The 23,979-nt window shown below is 38.6% G+C and overlaps 1 protein-coding gene across 1 annotated transcript in view; it reads left to right on the top strand.

Annotated features, from left to right (window-relative positions):
- Stam (signal transducing adaptor molecule) overlaps nucleotides 1–23,979 on the top strand; it is a 56,849-nt gene that overhangs the window by 11,452 nt on the left and 21,418 nt on the right. The window contains exons 2-5 of the mRNA XM_028764847.1: nucleotides 9,045–9,129; nucleotides 22,153–22,228; nucleotides 22,314–22,409; nucleotides 23,725–23,871. Coding sequence (XP_028620680.1) covers nucleotides 9,045–9,129; nucleotides 22,153–22,228; nucleotides 22,314–22,409; nucleotides 23,725–23,871 — 404 coding nt within the window. The remainder of the gene's footprint in view (nucleotides 1–9,044; nucleotides 9,130–22,152; nucleotides 22,229–22,313; nucleotides 22,410–23,724; nucleotides 23,872–23,979) is intronic.

Raw genomic sequence — 23,979 nt, 5'->3', positions numbered from 1 at the left:
GAATGGGGGATGTTTGTCCGGTCTTAGGAGAGCTGGCTGTTTTCTGCTGTCCAGGGTCTATGAAGCGAGCCGTCTGAGGATAGGCCAGAAGGAACAGGTCCAGTAGAAGCAGCTGTGTGTGACAGGAGATGAAGCGCCTGGAGGTTGCTTCTCTGGAGCTGTTCTGGATGCACCTGGACTTGACAAGATGTAGGAAATAAAATTAAGAACACTTAAAAGAAAAATTTTTTTAAAGATGTACATTTGAAACCCAGAGGTATCTCACCCTTTGTAATAGGTAGTGAGTGGGACCTTTACTTATCTGGATGGCATCTATTTGGTCCATGAGAGGTAGATCTGAGTGGGTTTCCTGTAGCTTATAAGTTTACAAAAGAGATAACAGCATGAGTTAACAACACGAGCAGTCTTTAAGATGAGCCTTTGTTGGATCGTATAGTGGAATGTTTTATTAGAGTTAAGCAAGTTTATAGGAACTCAGATAATTTAGGACAGTGGGATAGCAAGAAGAGGAAATATGAAGCATTTAATTGATGGCAGCTGAGTTTAGGTAATGAGGTAACAGAAAATATCTGTGAAAACTTAGCTGTCTATGTAGTCAGAAGTCTGATAAAGAGTAAACAATAATCTACCAGTTATATATTATTTTTAAAAAAATGACAGTCCATTAGCCAACAGTTCCCGTGGTTTCCATAGTCTCTTGGGTGAAGTGAGTTTGGCTTCCAAGCACAGAAGATACAGGGCTTTTTTCTGTGGAATGGATACTCGTGACATGAGAAATGACTTACCTTGATTTACCAAGTCATTTGACTCAGGGCGTACCATTGTGTTTGTTCACATACAATCCAGGCTGTATGTTCTAGGAGTCTGGCTTTCAATTCTTCTGAAACCATCTTGGGTAACTGTTAGAGGCTTTGGGCATTCTGTCAGCCATAAACTTAAAATATACTGTTAGCAGACTTCTGACAAGACTGAGAGCCATAAAGATTGGTTGTAACTGAATAGAATTCAATAGTAAAAATAGTAGTAAAAATCTATTGAGACAGGTTAGGAAAGTCTTAAGTAACATGGGCAGGTTGCATAGGAAGAGAAAAGTACAATTTTGTATTAGCACAGAAACATTTTGGCTAAAAAAGCTAGATCGTACGGCTGGCAGGTTAGAGCTGTGAGCCACAGGTGCCATGGACGGGTCAGGTCTGTGGGCGCAGTGACAGGGCGGGACTTCCTGCTAGCATCTGGAAGTTGCTGCCCAGTGACTCTGGCGGCTGCAGTTAGGAAAAGTAAACACGTCCGAATCACTACAACGTTAGTTTTTGTGGCGGAAGGCATTGACACTTTACATGTCCCAGGCAGCAGGATGTAAGGGGAAGACCCAGAGCAGAGCTAAGAACCACAGAGGGAAGGGAGCGGGCGAACTGGCTGACCGGCTGCAGTGGAGGCGAAGGGGGAGGGAGCAAGCCCAGTATTGAACCTGCTGGCTTTCCAGGCAAACCGATGGAACTGAGTGTGTCCAGGCAGCTGCAAATGACGAAGGAGGCGAAGGGGGAAGGTCGCGAAAGACTGGCCCTTGGAAGAGACACCTGGGGACTAGGTCAGAGCCAGTGCTCCTGAGAGAAAACAGTCTGTCCAGGCCTGGCCTGGAGTACTCAGCGGCGAGAAACTGTCTCAAGAGGAAAGGGGAATTGTCCCATCCAAGGGGAGCCGTCCTAGAACGAGGTTCAGGGAAGGACAGGGTTTGCTTCTAGCTCAAGAAATCTTTCTTGGGATCATGTAGGCAGTTACTGTATGGTGTAGCAGTGGCGTTGCGTCCATCCTACACAGGTCACAGTAGCTGAGGTCCCTGAAGTCTTCGTATCCTGGGTTTTGGCACCAATGAAAAGATTTTTCGAGCACAGCTTGGATAGATAACTCCAGACCAGACGGTTCCACGAGGGGGATTTTATTGGGGCAGAGGGAAGAGAACGAGAAGAGAGAGAGCAGAGAAGTAGAGGAGTAGAGGCCGGCCATGACCACGGGGAGAGAGGGGGAAAGGAAGGGGGAGGGGAGAGGGGGACAGAGAGCCTACAGGCAGGGATCAACGGAGTAAGATAGAACAAGAGAGAGAGGAGGGGGCAAGCAGCCCCTTTTATAGTGGGCAGGCCTACCTGGCTGTTGCCAGGTAACTGGGGAGGAACATACCTGGCCACTGCCAGGTAACTGTGGAGGTGGAGTTTATACAGAATACTAACAACTACAAATATGAATCTTTGTTTAGCTCTGTACCCCATTTTTTAATAGGGTTATTTGGTTGTCTGGAGTCTAATTTCTTGAGTTCTTGATATATATTGGATATTAACCTTTTATCAGATGTGGGATTGGTAAAGATCTTTTCCCAATATGTTGGTTGCTGTTTTGTCCTATTGACAGTGTCCTTTGCCTTACAGAAACTTTGCAATTTTATGAGGTCCCATTTATCAATTCTTAGAGCATAAGCCGTTGGTGTTCTGTTCAGGAACTTTTCCTCTGTGCCCAAGTATTCGAGGCTCTTCCCCACCTTCTCTTCTATTAGTTTCAGTGTATCTGGTTTTATGTGGAGGTCCTTTATCTACTTGGACTTGAGCTTTGTACAAGGAGATAAGAATGGATCAATTTTCATTCTTCTGCATGTTGTCCTCCAGTTGAGCCAGCACCATTTGTTGAAAATGCTGTCCTTTTTCCACTGGATGGTTTTAGCTCCTTTGTCAAAGATCAAGTGATCATAGGTGTGTGGGTTCATTTCTGGGTCTTCAGGTCTATTCCATTGATCTTTCTGCCTGTCTCTGTACCAATACCATGCAGTTTTTATCACTATTGCTCTGTAGTACAGCTTGAAGTCAGGGATGGTGATTGTTCCAGAAGTTCTTTTATTGTTGAGAATAGTTCTCGCTATCCTGGGTTTTTTGTTATTCCAAATGAATTTGAGAATTTCTCTTTCTAGTTCTGTGAAGAATTGAGTTGGGATTTTGATGGGAATTACATTGAATCTGTAGATTGCTTTTGGCAAGATGGCCATTTTTACTGTATTAATCCTGCCAATCCATGAGCATGGGAGATCTTTCTATCTTCTGAGATCTTCTTCAATTTCTTTCTTCAGAGACTTGAAGTTCTTGTCATACAGATCTTTCACTTGCTTGGTTAGATTCACACCAAGGTAGACGCTGATGTGGATGTCAGGAAGTGCATGCTGACAGGAGCCTGATATAGCTGTCTCCTTAGAGGTCTGTCAGAGTCTGACATATTCAGAGGCGGATGCTCACAGCTAATCATGGTGTTCCCAATGGAAAAGTGAGAAAGAAGGAGCTGAAGGAGCTGAAAGGGTTTGTGGCCCCATAAGGAGAGCAAAAATACCAACCAACCAACCAGAGCTCCCAGGGTCTAAACCACCAGTCTGGGAGCACATAGGGAAAGACCCATGGCTCCAGCTATATATGTAGGGGAGGATGGCCTTGTCGGGCATAGGTGGGAGAGGAGATCCTTAATTCTATAAAGTCTGGATGCTGTGCGTGCGTGCGTGCGTGCGTGCGTGCGTGCGTGCGTGCGTGCGTGCGTGCGTGCGTGCGTGCGTGTGTGAATTCGAGGGTGGGGAGGTGGGAATGGGTGGGTGGGGGACACATCCTCATAGAAGTAGGAGGAGGGGGGATAGGATAGGGCATTCCTGGGCAGGAGGGAAATGGGGTAAGGGGATTACATCTGAAATGTAAATAAAATATCCAATAAAAAAATAGTCTGCATTAAAAAAAAACCCAAATAAGAATCTTAGCATTATTGGTTGATCTGTGTCAGGCTAAAAAATTAAATCTGTGTTGTTTATCCCAGTGTTCTAATCCGGACTAGTTACTTTTTGCATGTATGCAGCTTTGACCTTTGAACATAGCTTCTGTTTAACCTCTTTTTCCTCTCTCTTTTCTATTTCCCACTTATATGTGTTTTTCTTATTTTCATGTTAGAACACTCAGCTGATATCCTTGGCTAACTGCCCCTGGTTAATACTTAAAACATACACACACACACACACACACACACACACACACACACGAAATGATGATAATATAGAGTTAGGTCTTGACTTTGAACTTCATCTTAGTAAGTTTTTCTGGTGGTCAGTTTACTATAGAGTCTTTTCCTCAACCCTCTTCATTTTGTTTTAGTCTTAAATATTGAGCTGAACAGAACACATGAAGTCTTTAATTTTCTGAGACACAGTTTCTCTGTCTAGCCCTGGCTATCCTGGAACTTGATCTGTGGACCCCACTGACTTCAAGCTCAGAAATTCACCTGCCTCTGTTTCCCAAGTGTTGGGATTAAAGGTGTGTGCCATCACCTCCAGTATAAAGAAGTCTTCTAATCATGTTGCAGAAAATGATAGCCTTGGTGTTAAACCAGTCCTGCATGATTAGAATAAATCTCACTTAGTCAATGTATGTGATTTTTCTAAACATTATTGAATTCAGTTTGTTCATATTTTGCTGGGGGTTTTTGCATTTGTAACTATGGAAAGGATATATTCATAGTTTGCAAGTAATAGTGTTACCTAACTTGAATATTACAGTAACTCTAGAAGCATTACTAAGTTAGGAAGCATTCTCTCTGCTTCTGTCTTTTTGCAAATGATTGTAGAGAATTGATGTATTCTTTTTTTCTTAAATGTTTTGTAGAATTCTCTGATAAACCCAACTGGGCCTGATTCTTTGTTGTTTGAAAGATTATTAATTTTATTGGTTTAATTTTCTTAATAGGTAGCCTGTTTATTTTCTTTTTGTCTGGGTATATACCTTTAAAAAGTTACCCTGCTTCATCCAAGTGATAAAATTTGTGAGCATAGAGTTTGCAATATTTATTTTGGAATATTTATGAGCTTTTTCCTTTGATTTCTATTACTAGTACCTTTTATCTCTTTATAGTTAGCTCCCATAGAGAAATATTGATTTGGTTGATCTTAAACAGTTATGTTGACTTATTTAATTATGTATTTATTTAGAAATATTGATTTGGTTGATCTTAAACAATTATGCTGATTTATTTAGTTAGAAATTGCTTTTCTATTTTTAGGTGGTTTTATATTTTTTTATTTGCTCAGAGGCTGTCTTGGTCACTTTTCTGTTGCTGTGAGGAGTTGCTGGTCTTTTGCTACTTTGTGGGTCCTTCTTCTACCCTTCTCCACTCTTTTCTTCTATCCTTTCAACCCCTAACATAGATAAGAGAGAAAATGATAGGAAAAGAAAGAGATTGCTGAGTAAAGTCAGGGATTAGAAAGGGGGTGACATTAGTATTATATATACTACTTCCTGCTGATTAAAGGCTTCGAGTTTCTTGGCGCAAGTTTGGTCTTTACAGTCAGGATATCTAATTTCTTCTTTGTGCATGGGGCTGCTCAACAAATTGTGACCAACAACAACCAACCTACCAACAGTCTCCCCTACCCCCCTACTTCCACCTCTTGGGGCCCTAGCATTCATATGTTTTCTGAAAAGTCCCTGGAATTTCAAACCACACAGTCCCAAAAACTATCTGCAACTGGCAAAATCACACCCCAGCCGGAGCATGAGGCAAATCATAGTCAGCTGCTGCCCACAGTCTATAGTAGCCCCACATTGCCATACCTGGATTAAAACAAAAGCACATTCTCATAATATTTCTGTTTTTTGTTTGTTTGTTTTGTTTTTGTTTTTAAGAAACCAAACTTCTCACTTCAGTGAACAGATGCCATGACTATGGCAATTCCTGAAAAGAAAGCATTTAATTCTGGGCATGCTTACAGCTTCAGAGGGTTAGGATAGTCCATTATTATTATCATGGAAAGGAGCATGGCAGCAGCCTGGCATGGTACTGGAGACGTGTAGCTGAGCGCTACATCTGGATCCACAAGCATGGGAGTTTGGGGGGAGTTGGGGGAGACTGGAGTTTTCCAACCTCAAAACCCACCCCAGTGACACACCTCCTCCAACAAGGACACACCTCCCCCAACAAGGACACACCTCCTCCAACAAGGACACACCTCCTCCAACAAGGACATACCTACTCCAACAAGTCCATACCCCCTACCCTTAATTCTTTTAATTTATTCAAATAGTACCACTAAACATTCAAATATATGAGTCTATGGATGCCATTTTTATTCACACCACTACAGAGGCTTTAAAATTTTTTATTCATGTTGTTTAGAAGTGTATTGGGCTAAGAGGTAGCAGAGTTGGTAAAGTGATAGTCTAGCAAACACAAAGCCCTGGGTTTTGATTCCTAGAACCTCATGAACCAGGCATGGTGATACATTAGTAATCTCAGTGCTGAGAAGTAGAGAAAGGCAAATTAGAAGTTGAAGGTTATTCTCAGCTACATTTTGAGTTCAAGTCAGTTTGGGCTACATGAGATCCTATAAAGACCCTCAAACAAAAACGAACAACAATGACAAACAACAACAAAACAAAAAAACCTAGGGCCAATGAGATGGCTTACTGTTTGTTTTCAAGTCTGATGACTTGAGTTGCATCTCCAGGATCTATGTGGTGTTAGCATAGAACTGACTCTGTCAGTTGTCCTCTGACTTCCCACATACATACACACGCACATACACACATAAGACAAATTAATTAAATGAAGTATTTTCTCCATGTATTTAGGATTCTTCAGTAATTACTAGTTTAATGCTATTGTGATCTGAGCAAACATTGTATGATTTGTATTTTTAGTACTTGTATATTATGGTTCAGATGTAGTATATATTGGTAAGTTTGCATGTGAGCTAGAGAAGAATGTCTGTTCTATTACTGGTTAAAGTAGTTCATTGATGTTAGGTTGAATGGCCATTTGGCCCCAGGGACCCCTGTGTCTCTGTCTCCTCAGAACTGGGATTATAAGTGTGCATCACCATGCCTAGTTTATCATTATTATCATCTTTTTTTTTAATGTGTGTATCGTGGATCAAACTCAAGTTCTCATGAATGTATGTCAAACAACTTCACTGACTGAGAAATTTCATTAACCCTTCTATCTATAATTTCTGGTTTTAAATACTCATTTTTATTCTTTCTTCAAACTTTTATCTGCTTCTGCTGTCTTGTTCTTATAGGCTGTTCTTTCTTTCTTTCTTTTTTTTTTTTTTTTCCGAGACAGGGTTTCTCTGTGTAGCTGTGGCTGTCCTGGAACTCACTCTGTAGACCAGGCTGGCCTCGAACTCAGAAATCTGCCTGCCTCTGCCTCCCAAGTGCTGGGATTAAAGGCGTGCACCACCAACGCCTGGCTCTTATAGGCTGTTCTTACATATTAAACATAGTTTCAGAATTCCAAGCCTGTTAAGTCTAGCATTCTACCATCTATCAGTCAGAATCTCAAGCTTGCATGTCTTTTCAGGTTGTTTTTGTCTTTTAGTATGACTTGTAAAATTTTGCTAAAATCCCAACATTATGTACTAGAGAATAGGAACTACTCTAGACCTTTAGTGATTTTTGCATAGGCCTGAGTCGTGTATCAGAGAAGCATGACATCGTGGTAAGTACATTAATGAGCCTGTGCTCTGGATCATAAACTTTACCAATGCTTCTTAGTGTTGCCCCATTATATGAAGTAGTGTAGCTAGGGTGAACTGTAGATGGATGCTCCTCTTCGAGTGGAGTACTTGAGGAGGCTAGAGTTAGGAATTTTCCTACCTCAAGGGAGTTAATCTCTGGTAAAACTGATTTGATTAGTTATTAGTAAAATGTTGACTGTTTTTCAAAATGGTTTTATTTCTCCATGCGTGAGTTTAAATACACTCCCTGGGTAATTCTTACAGTTAGAGATTACAGAGGTGTGGACCCCATGATTTTACCCTTGGCTTTTAAGTACTCTGACTTGTCCTCATTGAGCCTCCATCAGTCTGTTATGTTGGGTCCTCCAGCTCGTCATTGGTTCTTATGGAGATAGATGAATGTGTGCTACATTAGAATTCTTTCTTTTTGCTGTTTTTGTAGTTTTGGAATCAGCAATTGGTGGCAAGTGAAAGAACTACATTTTCAGTTCACCCAGCTTTTTGTGATGGCATCTTTTCTCTTTACATGCTGGGTCAAGAATTAATACTTCCTTTATTTTTTCTGTCCATCTCTACTATTTTGGTGTCTACTAGTCCAGAAAAGCTTTGTTTGATCTCCAGAAAGCAAACTTCCTCTCTTTCTGTCATTGGTAGTTGCTAGCTTTCTTGCATGAGGAAGGCAAGTAGTGATCAACCTACATTTTAATCAGCTTGTATTTATTCCTCTTTACGGTTTATATTTTCTTTTGAGAGAGGGTCTCACCTATGTAGCTCTGGCTGGCCAGGAATTTTCCCGTGTAGGCCAGATTGGCCTTGAATGCTAAAATCCAGCTACTTCTGCTTGCTAAGTGTTCGGATTAGAGGTGTGTGTGTCACTGTAGCTGGCATCCATACCTTTTCAGTTCTCTTTGTTCTCTTTCATTTCTAGAGTGAAGTTCCTTGTAGCTCAGTAGTATTACTGAGTAGTAACTCAGTTGTTCTTAAGGCTTTATTATTCCTTTTTGATCCTCTTTTCTTATGTCTTCTATATTGGCCACCCTCTATATCTGTATTACTAGAAAACTTGCTGCTAAGAAAGCTTCCTATGTTCATCTTGCTCTTATTTTTAAATCCAATCTGTCTGTCTCTGTTGATGTCTTTAATAATATATCAAGCTTCTGACTGATTTTTGCTGTGAGTGTGAATGGGTGTATATGTCAGTCCTTAGTCCATGTCCTTTTCATTGCCAAGTAAGGCTAAGAATTTTCTGAAAATAAAAATATTTCTTTATGTAGTCATTTTGCAGATAGAGGTAGATTTGAATGAAGAAAGATGAATGGCTTTCAAGTGAAATAAAGAGCAACTGAAGTGTGAATGGGAAAGACTTGTGATAGATTGAACCTGTTCCTGTGAGAGATGGACATCAAAATCTGATTAATAATAGTGCTAACAACTATTTGGGTTTGAGGTTGAGATTTAATTATGTTACAGCTTGGTGATTTGAATGTGATAACATTTTATAACAATATTCTTTTCTAATCTACAGAGAAAGCAACTAGTGAGTTGAATACTGCTGAGGACTGGGGCCTCATCTTGGATATTTGTGATAAGGTTGGCCAATCTCGCACAGGGTGAGTGTTCAAAGATTCAAGAGTTTTTGTTCATCTTTCTTATAATTAAGAAAAATTAGAAAAAGTAAAGTATGTTACAATTCTAAATTATTTTAACAAGAGAATGTTTTTACTAGACTGATTTGAAGAATTATCTTGTTTAGATTACCCTCTCTTGTGGTTTGAATGTGAAAGAACCCTCTTAGACTCCTGTGTTTGAACACTTAGGTTCCAGGTGGTGGTGCTGTTTGGGGCTGAGGTTCCAGTTGGTGGTACTGTTTGGGGCTGCTATAGAACCTTTTGGAGGTGGGACTCTGTTGGAGGAATGGTCACTGGGAATGGTCCTTCAGGGATTACCTCCGGCCCTACATCCTGACCCCTGTCTGCTTCCTGAGTTCAGATACTGTGTGATCAGTTGCCTCTTGTTCCTATCACTGTATCTTCCATACCATAAGAACGGTATCCCTTCTTGAGCTGTAGCCAGAGCTCAAGGCCCTTAAGTTGCTTAACAGGCCCTTAAGTTGCTTCTAGTCAGTCTGAGTCCTGAGAAAAACAACTACTATAACCACTGTGGCTGAGAAGGTGGTAGGACTGTTAGAAAGTGGGAGCTTTATTACTCGTTTGTTGCATCATTTTCTTTTTGAAATCTATCTTTTCACTCACGTCAGAGTCACTAACTATTTCTCAGTTACCAACTTTCATGGTTATATTTGAATTTTTTTTCACATCTTTCAAATGGTTAATGATGATTAAAAGATGAGCAAAATAGAATCTTAGCTTTCCAAACAGTTCAGAGTGGATTAACTGATGAGTATATAGATGATTTCTTCAGCTTCTGGCCTAATAACATTCAGCTCAGAGCAGTATCATTTACGTGTTTGGACACACAAATAGTATTGTCTTACTCATATGGGAATCGTTCAGAAGCACTATCAGGTTTGTGCTTCATTCTTCCAGTGGTACTCCTACCATCCTAGCCATTACTCAGTTCTGCTATGCATAGTCTCTTTCAAAATGTCTGTGTAACAAGATTTCCATAATCCATAAGCCTGGCTAGATAGTAGAAGTTTATGGGCAGGGCCAGTCTATGTCTTTACTCCAGAGCTTTCTTTCAGCCTGTGGTTTGCTGTTTTTATTTGGTTCCCCAAGATTGTTTGAAATATGTCCTCTGTCTAATCACTAAAACATTTTTTAAATTTAAATATAATTTTAGTCATGTGTGTCTCTCTGTGTGTGTGTGTGTGTGTGTGTGTGTGTGTGTGTGTGTACATGTGTGCATGGGTACATGCATGCCACAAGTTACACATGGACTTCAGAAGACAACTTTGAGGAGCCAATTTTCTCCATTCATCTTTACGTTGGTTCCAGGGATTGAACTCAGTTCCTTAGGCTTGCATGGCAACACTTTGACCCATGGAAACATCTCCTGAGCTCTCTACCACTTTGATTTTTTTTATCTTTGTATTAAGTCTGTGTTCTCTGGTTTAGTTCATTAGTTTAACTGAAATTTGAGTAACTACTGTGTGTTAGACATTCCTTCACTTTTCATTTGACCCACTTTATTTGGGACATTCCTCATTGTGATGAGAATGATTAGCTTTAGTTGTCAGCTTGATACAGTGTAGACTCACCTGAGAAGAGAGGGTCAATGGAGAATTGTCTACGTTAGTTGGCATGTGGGCGTTCTAGGGGGATTGTCTTAATTAATATGGGGAGAGTCAGGCCATCAGGGTGAGGATGGAGGGGTGTGGTCCTGAGCTATTTTAAGGAGAAATTGAACTGAACAGCAAGCAGACAACTCGCTGAGCATGCATAGATTAATTCTTTCTCTGCTTACCTTTGGTTTCTATCTTGATGTCTGTCTTTCTAATGATGGACTGTGACCTGGACTTGTAAACCAAATAAACCTTTTTCCTCTAAGTTGCTTTTTGTGGGAGGGCAGGTATTTTGTTATAGCAGTAGAAATGCAAGTAGAACACATGTGTTATCTGCAGTGGAACATTAACCTGTTTTCTCTTTTGTGTCTAAGTCTTGTACACAGTTGCCATGTAAAACTGTTCACGTCACTCTTACCTTCTGTAGTATTTTCCGGATCATTTAATGTCCCTTATTTCTTTCATGACATGACATTGATTTCAGTGCAGTTAATTGCTGGGGTTCCAGTGAGTGTTGTTGGTTTTAACAGGGTTAAATGTTATTGATTGGTTTCTTTATTCCTTAAATGTAGAACACTTTCTTCTTTCCTTTCCAATCCCTTTAACATTTCTTGCCAGACTCAGTTTACCTATCAGTTTTCTCAACAGTTTTTTTTTAAATCCCCTTCATTGACAATAGTATAATTGTTCTTTGGGTCTTCAAATTAATGTCAAAAATATCCTTATGGCTGAGGATATAGCTTAGTGGTAGACTGTAGGCTTGACCTAAGGAATCCCAGCATAAAACAAAGAGGAAAAAAACCCAACCAAAAAAATCATTCTTATTTGTGTACTTTAGTAATATATGGAGTGAATTTGCATAGTACATTTGTTTTGTGGTGTTTTTTAGACAGAATTTCTCTGTGTAGCCCCAGCTGTCTTGGAACTTGGTGTAGACCAGGCTGACCTTGAACTCACAGAGATCCACCTGTTTCTGCCTGCCAAGTGCTGGGATTAAAGGCACATGCCACCACCACCCAGTTTATTTAATGTATTTGTAGACTAAATGGTGGTGGTGGTGGTTGTTTTAAACTGTGTAGAGGAAAGAAACATAGCTTAGTGGTTGGAAGGGCATGGAGTCTGGAAGGATGCTGGGTTCAGATTCTGGCTTTGTGGGTGCTGTGACACATTGAGCAAATAGCTTCTCGTTCTGAGATTTCTGTACTTTCTAGTCTTCCACAAAGGAATAAAAACCCCTCCTTTCATAGGTGTTAGTAGTTTGGGATTTGTTGTTTGTAATGTTTTTAACAGTACATGGCACTTGGTTAAGTGTATATCTTTGATTAAATTCATATTTTATGACACTGAGGACTGAGTACCACTCAAGATTGCTTTGGTGTATTTACAAGTATGTCTTTATCTAGTATCACAGTTAGGAAGTCTGTCCTTCTCACTCTCACTACTTTCATTTCTTCTTTACTTTGGTAGGTTTCTTGTTATTATTTTTCTATTGGGACCTTTTATAATAATTTGGTCAAATGCCTAAAATCACAAGCATACATTCCCTTTCATTATTAGAAAATTTTCTATTTTTCTAGTTAAAAATCAACTTGAAATTTTATGTGGTATGTAATTATGTGGAAGTTACTTTTTTGTTGTTGTTTTTCAGTTTATTAGTATTGTACAAGCCATATTCATTAGACATTTTCCTGAAATTTACTCATCTTAGCAATAAGAGTGCTTTTGTATGCACTGTGTTTTATTCAGTACCAGTTGGTTTAGGTATATGCTCATTTGAAAAGAAAAAAAAATCAATCCACATGCTTTTTCAAAGGATATCATTAACATTTGAGTTGCTGTTTGAAGATTTGAATTGGTTATACTAAATCTAGGAATTTACTTTAGGAAATCATTCTATCTTGTTGAGGGATGGTTCTCTTACTCACTTGATCGTGTTCATTAGTGTTTTCTATTTTCTTCTCCCTTCTTTCCTTTCATCCCTTTTTCCTCCTTTTTTCTTCCCTGAAGAGTTATTGGTCTCTAGTTCTTCTAAACTAACTAGTGATTCTCAATCTTTCTAATGCTGTGACCCTTTAATATGGTTCTTTATGTTGTGGTGACCCACAACCCTAAAGTTACTTTCATTGCTATTTCATAACTGTAATTTTGCTGCTGTTATGAATTGTAAATTTCTGATATACAGCCCACAAGTTGAGAGGCATTGTAAACCATTATTTTTCAAGCATTTATTTGCTTGTATATATGAGACATCTTGTTAGAGCCCTTTTAATAGTTCGGAAATCTAAATAATACTAGAGGTACTGGTCCAGTATTATTGAGGTTTAAAAATCATATGTGTGTTTCTCTCCCTGGCTCAAGTAAGACTGTTTTGGGAGCCAGAGTTGGTGACTCCTATAAGTAATCCCAGTATTCAGAAGGCAGAGACAGGAAGGATGATGTCATTCAAAGGCAGACTAGGTCTGCCTGGGTTACACAATGATAAATGAACGAGTGAATTTGTGAATGTGTGTATATATGTTTTATATTTATGTACATAAACATGTTTCTGCTTTATTATAGTACCTTAATATTCTAATTACAGAAATTGATCAGCATAAGGTCCCACTTGGACTTCCCTAGCCCAAAGGCAATTTTGCTTGTATGGGATACTTTTCTCATTTAAAAATAAATACATATATATATATATATGCAATATTTTATCATTGAATTGTTAATAAAGAAATTTACAATTTACATTTGTTAAACCATTTTAGAGTTTAACATTTTTTTTGTGTGACTCTAGAATTATTGTGAGCCATATAACCCAAAGGATTAACATTATAGGAACAGTTTATAGGATACCAGATCAAATCTGTAATAGAAAATTATTAAGCTTCTTTTTTCAATGAAAGTCTTATTTGTGTGTGTGTGTGTGTGTGTTTGTGTGTGTGTGTGTGTGTGTGTGCCTTGTGTGATGTGTATACCTGCTCACATTTAGAAGCCAGAGGAGGATGTCACATGTCCTTCTCTATTGTGGTCATGTCTTATTCTGCTGCCACAGTCTCTTTCATAGTAGGGGTTCTTACCTGCTGAGCTGTTTCTCTCTATCCCATTAAGTTTCTTTCTAGGAAAATAATAAACTGGGATACAGAATGGGCTTGTTGATCTTCCTGCCTTAGCCTCAAGTGCTGGGATTGTTAAGTATATACCAGAGCACCTGCCTACAAAAGGAAAACTGACAAATCTTTACTCCTGTCCCTGTCTCTTGTACCAGTCTCATGTAGGTAAAATGTAGTTTCCTCTACTTTTTTTTTGTTGTATCTTTACACAAATATGAAACTCTGTTCTTCATTCATAATACTGTAAGCATATTGTATGCTGTTTATTTATATACTGTATGCTGTTCTATAAATGTACTCTGTGCTTAGTCCCTTAATATAGCCAGTCACTCTTAGAAATGCATTTTTTAAGATGTCTATTTGTATTGGACTAATAAAAGCATTTTCTAATTTAATATTAATTTTAATTATAAACATATTTGACAAAGTTTATATACTAATGAATAGAAATTAATAACTTTAAGTAACTGTATCAATCTTGAAAAACTACTTATGTACTCCCCCCATTTGCTTAGGTAGGTTATGTGATTTTTTTTTATAAAAATAAATTAAACTATTTGATTATATTAAACTTAAAGCTTGATGTTTTGAAAAATACTTCAGAATTCTCACTACTCACATGATTTTTTGGCTGCAGCTCCAGTGTATGAGTCAGTAGTGAAGAATGTCAACTAGGTCATGTGATGATCTGAACGGCCTCTGTTTGTTTAGAAATCAAGAGAAGTTTCAGAATAGTTTCTTTTGTGTGTTAGATTTATTAGTTGTTCATTTAATATACATAGGTATTTGTCTTAATTAGAGTCTCTATTCCTTCAATGAAAGACAATGACCAAAAATATCTCTAGGAGGAATGTGTTCATTTTCTTATACTTGCACATTAGAGTTGACTAGAAACTGAGGAAAGATGCCATGGAGGAGTGCTGCTTACTGGCCACCTTTCTATGGCTTGCTCAGCCTGCTTTCTTATGGTATTAAGGGCCACCTGCCCAGGGGTGGCCCTACTGACAATAAGTTGGGTCCTTCCACATTAATCATTGTTTTAGTTAGGGTTCCTACTTTGGTGAAGAGACACCATGACCACAGCAACTCTTATAAAGGGAAGCTTCCCTCCCTTCCCTCCCTCCCTCCCTCCCTCCCTCCCTCCCTCCCTCCCTCCCTCCCTTCCTTCTTTCCTTGTATATGAGTGCTCTATTTTGCATGACAGAAGAGGGCATCAGTTCCCATTAGAGGTGGTTGTGAGCTACCCTGTGGTTGCTGGGAATTGAATTCAGGACCTCCGGAAGAACGCATTGGAATTAACCCCTGGTCCATCTCTTTAGCTCAAGGAAAGCATTTAATTGGGGTTGCTTTACAGTTTCAGAGGTTTAGACCTTTATCATCATGAAGGGAAACATGGCTCCATGCAGAATGACATGGTGCAGAGGAGCTGAGAGTTCTACACAGGAAGCGGGAAGTAAACTCAAAGCCCAGTCTCTAGTGACACACTCCCTCCAACAAAGCTGTATCTACTCCATCCATCCAGGCCATCCCTATTAGCACCACTCCTGTGGACCAGCCATTCCAACACGTGAGGCTATGGGGGCCAATCCTATGCAAACCAGCACAATCATCAATTAAGAAAATGTACCACAGGCTTGCCCACAGAGCAGTTTGGTGGACACGTTTCTTCAAATGAAGTTCCTTCTTCCTAAATGACTAGCTTGTATCAAATTGACATAAACACTGTCTAACACAGTACTGATCACTCACATTAATTGGAGTTTTATAATTGATGTCGACTAATTGGTGCTGTTTTGTTAATCAGTTGTTTTGCTTTTGTCTTTGAGGAAGCTGGAAAACATGTCACTCTTTAGTTGGCTAATGATATACTTAGCTATTAAGTCAATTGTAACATTTCTGAAACACAATGATAGTCATTTTATCTGATATTTTGTCAAAAATAAAAATATAACTTCTTGGAAACTTAATTGAGTAAATGTCTAGTAATTTGGGTGTGTTCTTATAAAAGGACTTAGTAAGAAGTCACCACACCATCTCTAGTCACTATATTGTTTCATCTTTTACATTGAGGTCTTTGGTCTGGTTTTGTATTTATTAAGCACCATGAGGACTTACTTTCTATTTCTAGTCAGCATCAATAGTGCTGGGAATCAATTACTCATTACCAAACACTGCAGTACCATATACTGAATAGTCCTATTTTACTTCCTTCTGATTTGAAATACTACCTTTCTATAGTAATTGATCTGGATTTAGATTTTTTTGAGTTTCCTCTTTAGTTTCATTGATATGATGCATGCTATGTGTGTATTACTTATGGATTTAATTAATGAATCTTTGTCATATGTTTTTATATTTGGTAAGACTAGTCTTCCTCATTACTTTCTTTTCTTAAATTTTTAAATTGAATTAAAATATAATGACATAATTTTCACCCCTCCCATTTCTTCTTCCAACCCCTCTCATGTTCCTGCCTTGCTCCTTTCCAAACATTCCAAAGTCATGTTCTTTCTTTCTTTGATTATTGTTGTCACACATACACACACACACACACACACACACACCTGCTTACTCTATTTAGTGTTGCTTATATGCATATTATTTCAGGGCTGAGCACTTGTTATTGGATAACCAGTTAAAGTGCTCTTCTCTGGGAAAAGCTAATTCTCCCCCGCTCAGCATTCCTTTTTTTTGCTTGTAGTTTTTTGAACTAGGAGTTGGGTCATGAGAAGTTTCCTCCTTCTATGTTAGCCTGTCTGTTGGTGCTTTCATTGTTTGGGTCTTGTTTAGGCAACTATATTATTAAGATATTGGTATAAGGAACTACCTTTTCTAAGAGACACAGCCTCATAACAGACTTCCTGGTCCTCTGATTTCTTTTTTAAACAATCTTTCCTCCTTCTCTTCCTTGAGGTTCTCTGAGCCTTGAGTGCATGTACCAATCAGTGCATGAGTACCCATCAGCTAAGGCTAGGCAACCCATGACCAGTTCTCTACATCTTGACCAGTTACAGTTTTCTTTGATAGGCTCTTTGTTGCAAAGAGAATCTTTGATGAGGAGGGAGAACTATACTTAGCTATATGCATAAGATAAGTATTTGGAATACAGTTAGGAATTATGCTAGTCTAGTAAAGAAGCGTCATCAATGACTATGCATAGTTGTTTAGGTTTCCAGTAATAAGCATGATTTTCCAATTGAGTGGGTCTTAAATTCAGTTAGAGAGCTTTTGATTTCCATTTATGAGTGTCACTATTGCACCTTTAGGATATCTTGCCATACTAGTTATTATTGTGGTTCATAGACAACACAGTTGGGTAGGGCTATTGATTGCTTCCCTTTCGTGGTATTTCACATAGAACCTTCTAGTACTGTGAAAGCTATTCCACAAGGAGGAGGTTTTTAGGCAAGATCCAGATTGAATCTTCTAGGTCCTGTGTCCAAAGTACTTCAGCAATAATTGGGACATACTTTCAACCTCTGGGAGTCAACCAAGAGCAAGTACAGCGTTCTATATTGTTTTAGGAGTCTCTTGGACTCCCTGACCAACAGCTCAAAAGATTTCCCATGCTGGGTGGTGGGGTTTTGTTAGGTGGTCCATGGTTCTTGAGGGAACATTGTTGCTCAAGTGGCATAACTTAGATTAGATTTCATGCATGTATATAATGTATTCTGATTGCTCTCACCTCCGCATCCCCACATCCCACTTTGCCATTCTGTTTTATTTGAACCGGGTTTGAATAGGACTGTCACTATGGATGTGAGATTAGAACTATCCATAGAGCCTAGTGGTTCACCAGTGGGTATACAACTGAAGACACTGACTTTCCTAGAGTCTGACCAATAGCCTGCAGTTGAGCAGAAAGGGGCGGAGTCCCTTGATTCTAGCCTCCACTCACAATGGAGTATTGAGAAGGCTTTTTCATGCAGTCCAATGCCAGTAACTGGCGTGTCTAGAAGATGAGAAGTGAATTGTTAAGGGCTGAGTCCTCCTCTGTTACTTACCCTCAGCGTCTTGAGTCTCCGCATTCACTGCTGTTTACTAAAAAGATAGACTTCTCTCATTAGGGTTGAGAGTAGACTTTGTCTTAAGGGTATAATTCAGATATTTAGAAGGCAGTTTAACATCGTGTCCATTTAGCTTAAATTAACATCAGTGGTAATTTCCTTCATGAGTTTTCTCTTCTGTGGAGTGGGCTTCAGATCCAGTCAACCCCACATAACAGTTGCACCGCTCTTGCACATGTGGGCACATTTTGCTTGACAGCTTTGTGTTGTATATGGAGTTCACTGCTGAGTAAGATTGTTGATAGTTTTCTTTTCTGCCCAGTAGCCTGTGTAGGGCCCTCCTGCAGTTTGAAAGCTAGCAAGCAGGGAAGTTTTCCAGCCCAGCTTCATTTCTCTATATCTTGCAACCAAGATGTATAATGTCTTAAACAGTAAGTCCTGCTCTGGTGGTCAACCACATGGGAAGACAGGAGATTATATTGTTTTGGAGCCTCTGGGTCCTCACTGACCAACTGCTCTTATGGAGATTTCCCACACTAGCACTAGGATTGTTGCTTAGTATCTTGCCAGGTGTTCCCATTCAAACATTTATTTTTTAATTGGATTAGGAGATTGTAGTTTTTATATGGCCTTTTTCATACTCCTGTATGTTTTTATTTGTTCCTGTCTCTGTTTTCTCCATCCTCTCCCTCCATCTTTAACCCTTTCTGTCTCAATTAATGCCCCTCTGATCTTTCAGTTTTACTTGTGTTTTACAATCCTTCTCCCTAAGGTCATTCTCGTATCCCAACCCTGACCTCTTTTTAGTTTCATGACTTCCACAAGTCCTCTTAAGTTAAACACAAAACCCCTAAAATTGAAGCTAGGATCCTTTAGAAAAGAGAACATGTGGCATATGTCTTTCTGGGTGTGGATTAACCTTATTCAAAACCCCCTCCTCCAAATGCCAATTTCATCCATATTCCTGGAAAAGTCAAAATTTGCTTTTCCTTTACAGCTGAATAGAACTCATTGTGTGTTTGTACAACATTTTCCTATCCACTAATTGATGGGCGTCTAGGCTGGTGCCAATGGCTTGCTTGACAAGAAGGTAGTGGTGAATATGTATGGACAAGTGTCTCTGTAATAGGGCATAGATTTCTTTGGTTATATGCCCAGGAGTGGTATAGATGAGTCATGATAATGTTTTTTCTAGTTTAGTGAGGATCCTCCAGGTTGTTTTTCAAAGTGGCTGCACTACTTCACACTTCTACCAACAGTGTAAAAGAATGCTCTCTATGCTGCACAGATGTTTGTTGTCATTATTCTTGGTGACCATACTGACTGGAGTGAAATGGAATTTCAAGATAGTTGTAATCTGCATTTCCTTCATTGCTAAGGATATTTTTAAAATTAAGAAGTATTTAGTAGTCATATGTATTTCTTCTCTTGAGAATTCTTTATTTAGTTCCATACCCCACTTTTAATGTTTTCTTAATGTTTAGGGTTTTTTTTTTGATTTCTTGTATATTCTGTTTACTAATCCTGTGTCAGATATATAACTAGAAAATATTTCCTCCCATTCAGTGGTAAGTCCTACCCCATGGCTTTTGCTTTGCTGCCTCCGTGGCCTCTCTCTTGGGTTGACTCACTTACTGCGTGTGGTTTACCTTGACGTTTATCCCACATTCATGGCATCTCTGACTTCTAGGATCTGCATTGCTGTCATTCAGCTCCCATTGTCACAGATGCACAAATTACAGTCTTAGCTGCTGCAGGGATCTTGACCCTTTCCCTGGCTTCTCAAGCATTTCTTTGAAATCTGGAGGGACGCTTTCATGACCATATAATTCTCAGGACTCTTTTCTTAAAATCGAGTCAAATGTAGGGTATGGCATGACTCCTTGAGAGTCCTTTAAATATCCTTCCTACTGTACTGTTGTAGAGTATTTGTCTAATTTTTTATTGGTTTCAGTCTCTTCAATAACCATAGTTTACTGCCCTCAACTTTGCTCAGTTTCTTTCTGAGCAAACTACAAACTTTCTAGGCCTTTCTGTTGTGTTTTCCACTGTGATTCTTCGTAAATTTGGCTAAAAGAGGCAGTAATCATGCTACAGCCTGAATGGTGGGCTGGCATTAAATATCCTCAAGCAGATTATTAAGTACTCCACTCCTTTGAAGTTTAACCTTCCATAAGTCTCAGGACAAGACTAACTGTAGCAAGTTCTTTGCCAGAGTGTAACACGAATGGCCTTTGACTCCATAACCTGTGGAGTCCTTAGTTGAGGTTTGAAGCCTCTTGAGCACAGCCTATACTGTCTATATTCTGTTAGCATTCTAAGCTCACACCTGAGCTTCCTATTGAGCTCTGCTTACAGCATTGCAGGATTCTCTTAACTTGTATCTTCAAGTTTTTTCAAATTCCTCCCACAGATCTGTAATGAAGAGTTCTCAATCATATAAGGTAAACTCATAGGAGCAACTCCACTTCTGATTTCATAGGTTCATAATTTCATAGGTTTCAGTCCATCAGGGTAGGGGCAGAGTGAAGCAGCTCACATTGAAGCAGATTGAGAAATCTAGTTTATTTAAATTAATTATCTAACTTTTAATAATTTGTGTATGCTTGGTACATGTGTGTTCACATACATATATGATGTATAGGTGTGGGCGTGCATGTGCATGCGGAGGCTAGAAGTTGATGTCAGATATCTTCTCTAGTCATTTTCTACCTTGTTTTCAAGACAAGACCTTACTGAATCCAGACGTCAGCACATTTGCTAGGCTGGCTGGCTCATTGAGCTCAGGGCTTCATGCACATGTGGCAGGTACTCTGTGGATTAGATCATCTCTCAAATTCTGGAATTCTTTCTTGATGCAGTACCTGCTATTCCATCTTGTGATTTCTAGATTTCATAGGCTTCCTGGTTTTTAATACTTTTCTGCTTGATTCAGTGGCGTACTCTATTTTCAGAATCACCTTCCTTGTTCTGTGATCTAGAAACTTGTGTTTAAGTAAAAGTGTGCACTAAAGTGTGGAAAGCATCTGGAGGCAGAAAATTGGAACAAACTTGTGGCTTATCTGACTTGTTTCCTTTTTGTGAATTATTATTCATTACTGCCTGCCCCAATGGCACCAAACACCTCAGTATATATTAACTAATTAATTTTCAGTGACAGGGCAGGGGGCGGGGGGAAGCGTCAAACTCAGGGCATGCTAGGCACTCTGTCATTGACCTACGTGCACATCTGCTTAGTTTTCATTTACAGTAGTTTCAAAATAATGAATTGAGAAAAATGAGGCAGAGAAATAAAGAATAGAAAGTAAATACAAATGTAGACTGAGGATGTATTGTATCTCAGTGATAGAGTGCTTCCCTAGGTCATAAAAGTCCTATGATCAGTCCCTAGCATCTCAGAAACAGAAAACAAAGGCAGCTGTTTCCTTCATTGCTTTACATAACCAGAACTGCTGTCCATAATAAAAATTCCGAGTATTAAATGTTGGTCTAGATGCCTGATGATTTCTATCTCTGTTATCTGGTAGTTAGCCTAAAATTCTTTTTTGGTAGGTCACTGAGTTTGTGACACAGTCATTTTCAGCAACTTTGAGCAGAAAATTGGACATTTAGCCCAGGTACAAATAGCTGCAGTATGTGTTTCTTATGTCATAGTTCCTGAGGTTCCTTTCCATGACACAGTGCTTCTTTCTCATGGGTAGTTACACCTCTTATCCCTGTCTGCACTCATTCCTTGTTATGTTCCTCATCCCTGTCTCTTCCTCATTAGGACGACCATGACCACTCCTGCACTACTGTAAATAAGACTTAGGCTCTAGCATCCTTTCCTATGCCACGATTATTCTCCTTGCCTGATTGCATTATTTCACCAATTCCTGTTGCATATCCTTAGACCTATCTTCTTTTGATCATCATCTTTCCCTTGCTCACAGTTGTGTGGAGAAGGTCAAGCTGGCTCTGCTTGGGCCAGGACCAGAGGGAGTTCTTGTCACTACCAAAACTATGAGGCAACATTTCCCAGTACATAATTCATATGTATTTTCTAGTTTTGTGATTGTTTATAGTAGGACTATAAATCTTGCTGCATTCATTTTGCAGAATTAGGTTGAAATGCCTCATCTGTGTCTAAGCAAGAGAATGGTTTACCTTTGGAAAGCTTAAAGGAGCTAGCATATAGTTTGACGATGTTGTTAATAATCAAACCCTTGTACAATATCTCCCCTTTTATACACTAAGTGGAGGAAGCTAGATGTATTATTAATTGTTAAACTTCTCGTTTTTTAGACCTAAAGATTGTCTTCGTTCTATTATGAGAAGAGTGAACCATAAAGACCCCCATGTTGCTATGCAAGCTTTAACTGTAAGTAGCTTTGTTTTAGGTAAGCAGCACTACTTAATTATCTTTCAGCATTGAACTCTTTTAATTCCTCACTCTATCCTTACAGCTTCTAGGAGCATGTGTATCAAATTGTGGCAAAATTTTTCACTTAGAAGTATGTTCAAGAGACTTTGCTAGTGAAGTAAGCAACGTACTAAATAAGGTAAGGAACATTATGTCCAGAAATCAAGGAAGTCATCTTTCTTTGTGTTTTTTATTGTTAAGTTTTTCCCATTTTAAATTCCAAAGAACATGTGTGTGCGCGTCTGTGTGTCTGTGTGTCTGTGTGTTCCTAGACTGTAAGTAAGAACTGTGTTTCCTTGAAAAGACTATAAATCCACATGTGTTTTTATATTGGTTCTTCTTCTGCAAGCCACATTGTAATAGGTTTGGGGTTTTTCTATATTTTCATTTGATAAGAAAAGATACATTCCTGGGTAGAGTTACGGCAAGATATTTTATATTATTTGTGACTATTGTGAAGGGTGTTGTTTCCCTATTTTCTTTCTCAGCCCATTTATCATTTGTATAAAGGAAAACTACTAATTTGAGTTAATTTTATACCGGCCATTTTTCTGAAGTTTTTTTATCAGTTGTAGAAGTTCTCTGGTAGAATTTTTGAGGTTGTTTATTTATACTATACATCATCTGCAAATAGTGATACCTTGATTTCTTCTTTGCCAGTTTGTATCTTCTTGATCTCCTTTTGTTGTCTTATTGCGCTAGCTAGAACTTCAAGTACTATATTGAATAGATACAGGGAGAGTGGGCAGCCTTCTCCCTGATTTTAGTGAGATTGCTTTACGTATCTATCTCTTCATTATTTAATGAAATACCAGTTTAGGACTTTTTTTTTTTTTTTTTTTGTACCTGCAAAGGCATTTCCCTAATGTAGAATCCTTCAGAGAAAACTGCTACAATTTAAGGTTCTGTTAACTCTTCATCTTATGTGATCAGGGATACTACCTGACTGGTCATCACTGTGTTTTCCAACTGTATTACTGTATTACTATTCTATTGGGCCATACCTTTAGATGGAGTTGCCTTTAATGTTGTAGCAGAAAAGTTCTTACTGGGAACTGCCCCCAAGCTCTGGGTTGGTTGTGATTCTAAACTAAGAAGCACTCAGTTTCAGGGATGTAAGCTCATGCTGGTATTTGTTAGTGGTTTTTATTTGCCTTGCAGTTTTTAGCAATGGAAATATGGAATTTTTCCTTGTTGCTTATATATAAAGCATGTAAAATTGTAAATTACACTGAAAAGTCCTATCATTTTGATCTCCAAAATAATCTATTACATATTTAGTGTATCAGTTAAGTGAGATATAGACAATGATATTTTTCTTTTTTTTTTATGGTAAGAAACATTAATTGATTTATAGATGCTGTTTTAGGTTTATAAGTATTGCAATAGAAAAGAAATATATTTTAACTGGAAAAATGGTGCTTTATCATTATTTTTTCTTTCTTGTTCCTTAGGGTCATCCTAAAGTATGTGAAAAATTAAAAGCTCTTATGGTTGAATGGACAGATGAATTTAAGAATGATCCACAGCTTAGTCTGATATCTGCAATGATTAAGAACCTTAAGGAACAAGGTGTAACATTCCCAGCTATTGGCTCTCAGGTATTTTGTGAAAGTTATATATGTTATACTTTAATTTTTCTTCTAAAGTTGCTATGTCTGTTTAAACTTTTCTCTTTTTTTATTTATAGTTACCTTTGAGTGCTATAG

Source organism: Grammomys surdaster, unplaced genomic scaffold (genome assembly GCF_004785775.1).
Source record: "Grammomys surdaster isolate TR1022 unplaced genomic scaffold, NIH_TR_1.0 146, whole genome shotgun sequence".
Classification (NCBI taxonomy): Eukaryota; Metazoa; Chordata; class Mammalia; order Rodentia; family Muridae; genus Grammomys; species Grammomys surdaster.
The sequence above is the reverse complement of the archived record's forward strand: the minus strand, read 5'-3'. Positions and strand labels throughout refer to the sequence as shown.